The 12,267-nt window shown below is 39.3% G+C and overlaps 1 protein-coding gene across 1 annotated transcript; it reads right to left on the reverse strand.

Moving 5' to 3' along the window:
- Positions 1–2,978: 2,978 nt before the first annotated feature.
- On the reverse strand, positions 2,979–8,604 carry LOC130921966 (uncharacterized). The gene is made up of 2 exons (XM_057846371.1): positions 8,111–8,604; positions 2,979–6,806 (listed from the first exon to the last, which is right to left on the reverse strand). Exons 1-2 carry the CDS (start codon positions 8,510–8,512, stop codon positions 5,877–5,879), a joined length of 1,332 nt encoding a protein of 443 aa, XP_057702354.1. The 5' UTR covers positions 8,513–8,604; the 3' UTR covers positions 2,979–5,876.
- Positions 8,605–12,267: the final 3,663 nt, after the last annotated feature.

Genomic DNA, 12,267 nt, shown 5'->3' on the forward strand with positions numbered 1-12,267 from the left:
AATAATCCATTACCAAATATTGTTCAATAAGGAGGAATGGGACACTTAATGTAGGAAATTTGTAAAGAAAGAAGAAAAACAAAATTGTAACAATTATTGTTGATTTTCTATCTGTGTAACTTTGTTGTTATTTGCATTTTGTAATGACATTGTTGCATTTGAAGTTTTTTCCAGCAAGGATTCTAGTTTGGGCAGGCTTCTGTTTAAACAGCCACTAAAACTGATCAACTGATTACGGTTCCATTACTAAAACTAGCGAATGCGCAATGCTTTTTTTTTTTTTTAATTCAAACCTCTTGCCTCATTTCATATGCATTTAGAAAATTGTGATCAAGCATACATGTTCACAATACCATAAAAGCAATGATATTCACATTAAAAACATATCCACTCTCTATCACATCTATCATATAATTGGCAATTGTGTTCTTTTGATATCTCCCAGATCTGTCACCCCTGAAGCATTCTGTTGCGCTTTGTGCCTCGTTGCCTATCCTGTCTGGTGATTCATTCCTAATTCATGCAATAAGGACAACGAATAAAAGATGGCTTTTCACTCTGAAGCTTTATTGCTTCATTACCGCATTGGAATAGCTTAATAACTGTGGAACACATCACATCACGATCTCAGGCAATAAATCAAAGTGCATCACAACTTCAAAGTGTTCTAGCCGCTATATTAGTTCTTTTAAAATATAACACATATTAATCACGATGAGAACACATACTAGTATAATCAACACCCTCCCTTTCTCTCATCATCTCAGAACACATACTATCATCACAATATTTATTCCAAAGAACCAACTTTTTAATTTTAAAGTTTTGAACTTTGACACAGGCTTTATCAATATGTCCACGATCATATTTTCAGATGAACAGTAAAATATATCTAGCTTATAATTATATCTAGCTTCACGATTGAAATGAAACTTGACATCCTCTGTATGGATTGCTGTCTGTTCATTGGTTTTTTACTCAGGGCAAAAGAACCTTGTTTCCATAGATTTTTGTACATGTGTAATTCTTTGTATCCATACCACTTTACAATTGTGTATGATACATGCTTTCCTGGGTAATGGCTGTGAGAGGAATATAGTCTGCTTCACACATAGAAAGAGCCACAGTGGGTTGTTTCTTCCATTTCCATAAAATTGCAGGTCTTTGTTTTGTCAAGCTGAAACGATAACCTGTTGTACTTCTATATTCCACAGAAGATGCCCAATCAGAATCACGAAATGCCACCAAATTTAAATCTTCATTACTTTTCTTTGAAAATTAGTTCATAATCCTTTGTACCTTTTAGATACTGAAGGAAAATAGTTGATTCTTTCTTTTTACAGGTTCTTTAATTGTCTTAACGAACAGGAGATGACGACACACAATTCGGGAACAAAAAGAAAGCAAGATGTAAGATACAGTGCCTTGCAAAAGTATTCGGCCCCCTTGAATCTTGCAACCTTTCGCCACATTTCAGGCTTCAAACATAAAGATATGAAATTTAATTTTTTTGTCAAGAATCAACAACAAGTGGGACACAATCGTGAAGTGGAACAACATTTATTGGATAATTTAAACTTTAACAAATAAAAAACTGAAAAGTGGGGCGTGCAATATTATTCGGCCCCTTTACTTTCAGTGCAGCAAACTCACTCCAGAAGTTCAGTGAGGATCTCTGAATGATCCAATGTTGTCCTAAATGACCGATGATGATAAATAGAATCCACCTGTGTGTAATCAAGTCTCCGTATAAATGCACCTGCTCTGTGATAGTCTCAGGGTTCTGTTTAAAGTGCAGAGAGCATTATGAAAACCAAGGAACACACCAGGCAGGGATACTGTTGTGGAGAAGTTTAAAGCCGGATTTGGATACAAAAAGATTTCCCAAGCTTGAAACATCTCAAGGAGCACTGTGCAAGCCATCATATTGAAATGGAAGGAGCATCAGTCCACTGCAAATCTACCAAGACCCGGCCGTCCTTCCAAACTTTCTTCTCAAACAAGGAGAAAACTGATCAGAGATGTAGCCAAGAGGCCCATGATCACTCTGGATGAACTGCAGAGATCTACAGCTGAGGTGGGAGAGTCTGTCCATAGGACAACAATCAGTTGTACACTGCACAAATCTGACCTTTATGGAAGAGTGGCAAGAAGAAAGTCATTTCTCAAAGATATCCATAAAAAGTCTAGTTTAAAGTTTGCCACAAGCCACCTGGGAGACACACCAAACATGTGGAAGAAGGTGCTCTGGTCAGATGAAACCAAAATTGAACTTTTTGGCCACAATGCAAAACGATATGTTTGGCGTAAAAGCAACACAGCTCATCACCCTGAACACACCATCCCCACTGTCAAACATGGTGGTGGCAGCATCATGGTTTGGGCCTGCTTTTCTTCAGCAGGGACAGGGAAGATGGTTAAAATTGACGGGAAGATGGATGCAGCCAAATACAGGAACATTCTGGAAGAAAACCTGTTGGTATCTGCACAAGACCTGAGACTGGGACGGAGATTTATCTTCCAACAGGACAATGATCCAAAACATAAAGCCAAATCTACAATGGAATGGTTCAAAAATAAACGTATCCAGGTGTTAGAATGGCCAAGTCAAAGTCCAGACCTGAATCCAATCGAGAATCTGTGGAAAGAGCTGAAGACTGCTGTTCACAAACACTCTCCATCCAACCTCACTGAGCTCGAGCTGTTATGCAAGGAAGAATGGGCAAGAATGTCAGTCTCTCGATGTGCAAAACTGATAGAAACATACCCCAAGCGACTTGCAGCTGTAATTGGAGCAAAAGGTGGCGCTACAAAGTATTAACGCAAGGGGGCCGAATAATATTGCACGCCCCACTTTTCAGTTTTTTATTTGTTAAAAAGGTTTAGATTATCCAATAAATTTTGTTCCACTTCACGATTGTGTCCCACTTGTTGTTGATTCTTGACAATAAATTAAAATTTTATATCTTTATGTTTGAAGCCTGAAATGTGGCGAAAGGTTGCAAGGTTCAAGGGGGCCGAATACTTTTGCAAGGCACTGTATATACATTTATTAAGGGAAAAGTAATTTTATAACTGGCCGGCACAACGAGGTGCTACCCAGAAAAAGGTCTCCCGACCTTCAACTTCAAACAGTTTTCTAAACGCCGTCTACACAAACAATGAAAAAAAAAACAGCTAAATTAAGAACAGGGCTATAACAGAAGGCTACTACTCCTTCGTCGCGGATTTCACAAAATAGACAAAACACAGTACCATGGGATAATTAAAGCTTATGAGTGACAATCTAAAATGAACAGATATATATTTGTGTAAATATATGGAAATATATATCTACAATACCTCAAGACATGTTTGACAGCCACGAGGTTGTGATTTCTTGGTTTTGACAATGTTTGTGAAAACAATCCAGTTTATGTCAGGTCTAGTACAAGTCATAGCATAAATCAAGCTGCCTACAATTTCAGAGTACTCTTTTGCCGTGACGTGACAAGGTCACTTATGGTGCTTTCTTAGTTTGTCTCAAGTCTAGCTTCACATTGTGTATATCTGGGTTTACACTCAGACATTCCAAATCTTTTGAGCATTTTGAGGATGTACCTTTTCTGACTCATTTTGATTTGGTCATCCTCTTGTTCAAACTGTATGCCTAAGAAGTAGACAATTTTACGAGACCTTTCATGCGGAATCTCGATCTCATGGTTTCTTTGAATTTCTTTAGTCTGTCGGTATTGCTGGTTGCAATTATTAAATCATCAGCCCAGATAATGACAATGATTATATAGTTCCCCATCTGTTTCCTGTATACACAGTGATCAACTTGGTTTAGCACAAAATTGTCTCCTTCCAAATGTGGTCATTGAGAATTCTGGACTAATTTCTTCCTGATTGTTTAAGGCCATAAAAAGATTTATTTAGCTTGTCCTCCTTCATCTGAGGTCTTTTCAAAACCCTCTGGTTGTTCTAAGAGTATATCTTCATCTATGGGTGCATGTAAATATGCGGTCTAACATCCATTTGATGAATTATGAGATTGCTTTGGATAGCAATCTGCATCAATGCTCGTATTGATGTTATGTTTGCTGTTGGAGCAAATGTTTCAATGTAATCTATACCTTCTGTTTGATTGTAACCTTTTGTTACATATCTTGCTTTGCTACATTTTCCTTTTATCCACATTTTCTTTGATGGCATATACCCATCTTCCTCCAATTGTGTTTCTACCTTTCAGTAAAGGAATCAGTTGATATGTCTCATTTTCTTGGAGAGATTTAATCTCTTCCTACATTGTTTCTTTCCATGATGATGCTTCATCTAACATCATTGCATCCCTATAGGGTTGTGGAACTCCACATAGTGCTAGGGGTGCAACGGTTTGCGGTTCAAAACCGAACCGTACGGTTGGCCCTGTACGGTTCAATACGCCTTTATGAACCGCGCCTTTTCGGTTTTGAAATTAATTTATTCCGAACGCTTGTGGAATGAATTGGTCGAGCTCTGTGTGACTGTGTGTGACGTGAAGCACATAGCTGTGGAGAAATGTCCGATCGCTGTCAAGCACCTGTGTAATAGAAGCCGAGTAACGCCCTCTCTCGTTTACGAGCAAAGTGAAAGTGAAACAAGAAAGAAAACAAAAAGCTATGGTGAGCGGAGGAGTGGAGAGACCGAATTTTGAGGAAGCACCGGCTTCTTTCAAATCTGCGGTGTGCAACATTTCGGTTTCCCCGTGGACTACAATGCGGAGGGAGAGAAAATATTGAAAACAAAATTTAAAACAATTTGCAAGCATTGCTCAGCGCTTGTTCCCTATGCTAATGGCAACACTTATAAAATTACTTCGGCACCTCAACCGGCATCACCCACCACTTTCTCAGAGCAGGACAACCCCAAAGATGACACGCATTAAATTACAACATATTTCTCCAACAACGTAATCCCCGACATTTATTAAATGGCACGCAAAGCCATCGAGGATGATTTCGCTAAAGCACATAGTTTCGCCCTGACCACTGATAGTTGGACGTCCCGTGCTACAGAGTGCTACTACCTAACGGTGACGGTCCACTATAACGTTTCGGTAACGAGACAATGTGCGTTAGAGAAAAGTCAGAGACATGGAGAGGGAAGAGTGTTTGTTGTGACGCTGTAGCAAACACGATGCTAGGCTAGGTGGCTCCAATATTTACTGACTGTAGCCGACAGCCTACAATCTATGCCTAGATATCTCATGCATATAGAACAACATGCGATTGACAGACTCGGTAGCGTTAGTAATCAGCCGCCATTTTAGAGCAGTAAATTTCTCAGAAAGGCGCTTTTGTAGTGAACCATCCTAGTGAACCTAAGTAACTTTTTATCTAAAATACTCCTAAATTGGCAAATCTTGACTTGAGTCTATCTTTAAAGGATGAAACAGTTTTAAAATTTTCACATGTCGGAGGTAGACAGAAGGGAAATAATGCAAAAACGGGAGCAATTTTATCAACTTTTAACGGTTGATTCACAACATTAAATGACCTCCAAACATAGCAAAGGTTACTAGGTTTTTTTGTTTATTTGTTTGTTTGTTTGTTTGTTTGTTGTTGAATGAAAAAAAAAAAAAACATGAACGGTAACACCAGTTACTTTGCCAAGTAACTTTTTTACTACAGTGTGTGTATTTCAGTAGTCAGTCACTACACTAGCCAAAGGGCTAAGAGGCATTTTAACAGTGGAAAAGGTTTACATTTTAAGTGTTTATTTCATTTTCTTAAAAGCAAAATAAAGGCAGTTAAAAAAAAAAAAAAAATGCACACCGCAAATCAAAACCGAACCGAAACCGTGATCCCAAAACCGAGGTTCAAACCGAACCGTGGGCTAACTGAACCGTTGCACCCCTAGTAGTAACACTCAACATTTGTGTTGAATATGTCAGTATCATCCGTGTATGTTATGTAATCATTCAAGTATTTTGGAGTTTTTCTTCCCCTTATTGGATAGCGGTGATTCTTACTGTCATCATGGTCTCTAACATCATCATGAACCGCAGTTTCTCTAACCTCATTAAGCAGTACATTATTTTCCCCATTTTCAAGTTGGGGATGATTTTCTTGCCTGTCTTTATGTATATTGTCAATATTGTCTTCTTCAGCAGAAATTCTGGTTGACTGGCCTTGGATTTCTGAATCATCCTCATTTGTTTGTGCTTGGTCTTCAACCTTTACTGAATTATACACATTTGTTTGTGTTTGCTGTTCAACCTTTACTAAATCACACTTAATTGTTTGTGTTTGCTCTTCAACCTTTACTGAATCCCACCTATTTGTTTGTGTTTGCTGTTCAACCATGCATTCAAAAATCTCTATCTCTGTCTTGATCTTCACCTTGAGGTCCTCGAGGGAGGTGGACTTGTGCTCCATACTCACCGCCTCTGCCACCTGTACCGGACTCCTTGCCATGGGCATGGACCTCTTGTGGAGGGGCGGCGTCTCCTGCATGCAGGGTGGGTAGGCCGTACCGTGGCTAAAATTGGTCGGCACGGCGTCCTCAACACGCCGCTTCCTCTGCTTCCCTCCATGTACTTTGGGCATCACGTTAAAATCACTATCTCTGAAGTCCAAGGAGCAGCTGTACCTTTTGCCACTTGGGTCATCCTCCTCGTCCATTATGATGTTCTTGAGCCACCTGGCCCTCAGGTCATCGTCCCTGGGGAACTTGTGGAGGGTGATAGCGGCCCCTTTGGTGGCCTGCTCCTGCTCAACCGCCTTGTTGGTCAGGTAGCTCCTCTTGCAGCCGTCAACCCAACACTTCTTCCCCATGGTGCTGCACTGAAAGTTGTTAGATTGAAATGTTACGTAAAACGAAACACGTAAAAGCCGTATTTTTTTTTGTATGGACGCAGAAATGTCTAATTACTATTTTTTTGCCCAAAAAATGAACAGTTGGCCTAAAATTACCTGATTATTTGAATGTAAAGTTACCCTATTGTGAATAGATACGAAATCCAATGTAGCGGCCGTCACAAAATAAAGAGCTTTTTAAGTTGAATATTCTTGTAAAGAAATGCATAAATCCCGGAATTTCTATAGATATGAACATAAAACAGTCTAGCTTCTTGGTTAAAACAAAAAAAACAGGCAGCATTTATTTTACGTAAAATTTAACGCTAACATTACGTAATTTTTTCCTTTTTTTTCACGTTTCAAAGTGCACAAATGGTATTTTATATAATAATTACCTTCAATAGTCGACCACATCACTTTTGATACGCTCCTGCCTGCTTGTATACACTAAAAATTTCGTCCTTTTTTCGACCTAAATTCGTCGTTACAACGGAGCTTGTGTTTATCAAAGTGAAAGCCACCATGAAACTTTGCCTGGCTTGGCCCGGCCCCTTACGGGAAGCCGTCGCACAATGTCTGGAAGAGCGGTCTCGTCAACCAATACTGAAGTCTGTGCATCTCCCCATTTCGAAGAATTTTCTCCACTTTCTGCTGTCCCGTTTATATGGGGATGATGTTTCATGTCTTATTACTTTCACTCCCCAAAGTACTTGAAAGGCATTGCTGCTAATTCTGTACCGTTAGCTGATCTGATACATTTAATACTGCCATATAGTGCACTACCAGCATATTTTTCTGTTGCTAATGTGTCAGTTTTGGAAATACACCAACACAGCCCCTGCGAAGTCATCTGCGAATGAGATAGCATACTGTACCAACTCTGAGGTGCATTAGCTTTTACGTCTGATCACTTATTTCTATTATTTTCCTTCGGTACATACATTGCAATCTATTTTTGTGCTTGCCTGTGATTGTCATACCTTTTGGTAAATGGTGTTACACTCTTACAGCGTCTTTCCACTTTTAAGGCCCCTAAAGCGCTTTACACTGTATCCTCACAGCAGGGTAAGAATCGAACCCACAACCTCTAGGTTGGAGAATGACTACACTACCACTGAGCCACACCATCCCCGCAAAAAAATAGGGTAATTTTAACATATTCACATTTCAATGGCCCAAAATACCATGCCGTGTTTTAACATCACACGGTTTACATTGTCCTTGTATATTACATCAATATATCAGTTCACATTACATGAGTTCATGACACAATGTTGTTGTTTGTTTACCGTTTTCACGTAGTATAGCCGTCCATGTACCTCCATGCTGAAGACTGTTCCGTCTTTAGTCTTTAGTTTGTTTCGTCCCTCTTCAAATGTCACCTTGGCTCCATCAGTTGTAGCTGCTTTCACTGATAGTATGCTCTGAGGATATGTTGGTACGTAAAGAGCTCTCTTCAGTGTAACAGCAACACTTCGTCCCCTCTTGTCCTGCAGGAGCACTTCAGCATCTCCTCGTTTCAATGCCACGTTGTTCTTCATGGTTCCATCTGCAAGTTTTATGTAGTGCTGTTCAGGGTTGAATGTGTTGTCAAAGGTGGTAAATTTCCCCTCTTCATTTATGATGTGTGTTGTGGCTCCGCAGTCTACCAACAGCCCATAACCTGTTGCGCTTTGTGCCTCGCTGGCCATCCTGTCTGGTGATCGTCTTCCAAATTCACCCAATAAGGACAACGAATAAAAGATGGCTTTTCACTCTTGAGCTTTATTGCTTCATCACAGCATTAGAACAGCTTGATAACTGTGGGACTCATCACATGTCACATTCTTAAGCAATAAATCAAAGTGCATCAAAACTTCAAAGTGTACTAATCGGAAGTATGCTATATTAGCTCTTTCAAAATACTATAGCACATAGAGCACATATAATCCAGCACTTTCCTTTAACCACCCCCCATCATCCCTCACAGCACACCCACACGAACCCACTGCCACCTTTTCTCAAGACCCCACCCCTGCAAAGCAAAGATCTCTTTGTTAAACTAATGTGCTTTTACCAGTTGCTTTCTGCCAGGGAGACATCTGCTGTGTGCAACCAGTCAATATTGTGGGGACAGTTCAAAGCGGCCAGTTCATTATCTGTGTCAGCTTAACAACCCGAAGGTAGCGCTCTAAGGGACACAAGAAGGAGGTGGCAGAGGAGGGGATGGTGTGGAGGGCGACACAATATGTGAAGACACAATAGACTCCTCATTAAGCAGTGATTTATCATGATGGGATGCCCAGTTCAACCTTTGCCCCCTCCTCTTGCACACACACATAGACACACACACACCTCTAGCAAAGGATCCTATTGTCTTGTGGAAAGAGGAAAGGATTGTGAAAGTGGAGTTGAAAGTAGTTAAAAAGTCAAACCAACTGCAATGGGTAAGAATAGTTGCTAGTACAGTATTTAAAACTGCAAAACTTTGTGTTCTACTGCCCAAGATTTGTTTCTTTGATTTACTAATAGTTATGTCATCCTGCTTTTTAACCACAGAAAAGTGAAATAAAAACCTGGCAACTGGGGATTTTACTGGATGCAAAGTCAAGGCAGTGAGTGTTGCAACAGAGGCACTCCTTATAAAAATCTCACTGCCATGATGATACCACGCAGCTCTGAAAGCCTCTAAAGATGCTCCATGCATGCATATGCAAGAAGATCATAGTGCGTCTTTAGCCGCTTTGCCCTCCCAGAGACGGAGGCTCCTCTTGCACATAAAGGCTGTATAATGAGCGTTTAATGTATGGCTGCTCAAAATGCAAGTGAAAAGGAATATTCAACGTGGCCCATGTGGTGGATTTGTAAAGCCACCACACACCCCTTTTGGCTTTCTCCTTTTCCATCCATTTCCACGCAGCCCCCTCCTTCTCTTTCTGAATCCATTTGCCTAAATCAATCTCACAGGAGGCGGTCGTGGATAATGTACCAGCCAGGGTTTGTAAACCGTTTTGTTAACAATGCATTTTGAGAAGAAAAGAAAAGAGAAGGAGAGGAAAGAAATAAAGCAAGGCATGGAGAGGGAGAGAGAAGGGAAGAGGGAGAAATGAGTATTGAAAGAGGAACAGTTGGGTGGGTGTGGTGTGTGGTGATGTTTGCAACCGGCCCTGTTGACTGGTGACACCCCTGTCCCATCTCCTCCTCCCTATGCTAAAGACTGCATCCGCCCAATTTGGTCCTGTCCTCGCTTTAGTCACACCACCTGCCTTCATCATTCTTCACTATACAACAACCCCTTCAATGACAAGGCCAGCAGACGGAATAAATACCCGCAACTCAGCTGCAACACCCCTATTAACACACACGAACACACGCAGCACTTGTGTTCCCTTCATAGGATTATAGCAATCAATAAAGAGCAATAGGAGATGATCATAGTCCAATTCTCCATCTTGTCACTATTTTGCTCAGTCTTAACACATGTGACTGCTTGGCTATTCTGTCATTACATTAATGGGCAGCAAAGCTCAGGCTCTTGGATTTGCCATGAACTGAAGTACTTTGTGATTATTATTTAGGAATATGTATTTCTTTTTCAGATTTTCAAAACGCCTTTTTAATTGTTTGGTATAGTTTTAATTTAACAGTAAGCACCTTAAAAATAAGTCAAAATACAAGATTCACTGAAATGCAGTGACATGTTGTTGGTTGAATTATTATTATTTTTAATTATATATATGGTGGAAAAAAATCAGGTGACTTGAAGTTCCGCTCTGAGACCCCCAATTTGGCCAAATTTCAAAATTGTCCGATATGCATGTGTGATACACCATTGGAAAGCTTAAAATCTTAATTTTCTGGTGGAAGAAAATTTTTGAGCAGGAGGAAATTTTTGAAAAAAAAACATTTTTTTAAACAGCAAAACCCTATCTGGAGGTGAGAGCACGCAACAGCAAAACCCTATCTGGAGGTGAGAGCACCACGCAAGAGCAGAATTACAGACGCCATGACTTTAACGAGATGTTATCGCGGACTACCTTGTTTCGATCCAAAAACTCCATGTTTCAGGTATCAGTGTCAAGACACAGCTGTGAATGGCCACAGCTGGATTTTTGGGGGATTTTATGGGTGAAACATGGTAATATAACAAGGGTCGCAATGCAGAAATCGCAGACATCAAGGAGTGGTCGAGAGTTTGTTTTTCATACATTTACCCTTTGAAATGTTTTTTTTTTCCCAATTTTCCTTTGTTTGGTTCGATTATTTATCATCTAACATATCGGGGAAAATGCGACACTAACAAAAAAAATACAATTAAGCGATAGTTATGAGGTAGATGGCCTTGACTTATTTACAGACACCACTTTTTTCATTGTGACGTAATTTGTTTAAATGTTTAAAATATGCGAGTGAATAATTTTTTAGAGGTTTTTTTTTTTTTTTTAACGCAATATTAGACCAATTAATGGTTCTAAGCTAAAAATGGCAGACATTTTGCATAATAAATATAATTACCTACCTTCTTTTTATGGCTGTGTTGAAACAAAAGCGGTTGCGTGACGTCTGTAAACGGGGGTTTCCAGGGTAAAACGGACAAATTAAAAATAGTTTGGGGGCTTAATGCGCCTTGATTCTGCTATGGCAGCATATAGACATATTGTTCTATCAAACACAACAGTTCTTTTGGCTTAAAATACAGCAGTTTATTTTAAAGAGGGGTGCAAGAGCAGAAACTGCTTTTTCAGTCTTGTCTGTGTTTTCCGCCACACATATATATATATATATATATATATATATATATATATATATATATATATATAAAAATGTGTGCGTGGGTGCGTGTGTGTGTCATTTGGGGGGAGGGTGTCGGTGGTTTGCGTGGGTGTGTATAGTGCCAAACTTTTGACTAAATTCCTGTTCAAGTTCTTGCCTACGCATTGCCTGCCACAATACCAGTGACATACCGATTTAAAATCAAATAAGATTCGACCTGTTTAAATGGTATTTTGCATATTTTGGGCAAAACTTTGAAACATTTCCCTGAGTGATATTCTACTTTGATTTAAGCTCCTGCTCTCAAATCTATACTGTATTGTACATTTCTTTAAATGATTAAAACAAAATGTGTATTTCATGTTCTGGTTTCTTCATACAGTGTGTCCTTCCAAGTTACAGAAGACACAGTTTTATAGTCTTTTATGATTATTAATTCTTGTTTAAATAATGTCATGATATATCGAGAAATATAAAAATTACAGTGTTTTATTTTGTTAAGCATGAAAAATGACAAGCAATGAAAACTTACTGGATATAATTAAACTGTCTGGTCTCAATGTATATATATATTTTTTTCAGATATTGTGTATAATGTCGTTAATCATTCAAGTACTGTTAAGATTTTAAAGTGATATTTTCCCTAAAAATGTTAAGTCTATTTTAAGATAATAACTAGTAGTATTATCAACAG

The sequence above is a fragment of the Corythoichthys intestinalis genome, chromosome 1 (genome assembly GCF_030265065.1).
Source record: "Corythoichthys intestinalis isolate RoL2023-P3 chromosome 1, ASM3026506v1, whole genome shotgun sequence".
Taxonomy (NCBI): Eukaryota; Metazoa; Chordata; class Actinopteri; order Syngnathiformes; family Syngnathidae; genus Corythoichthys; species Corythoichthys intestinalis.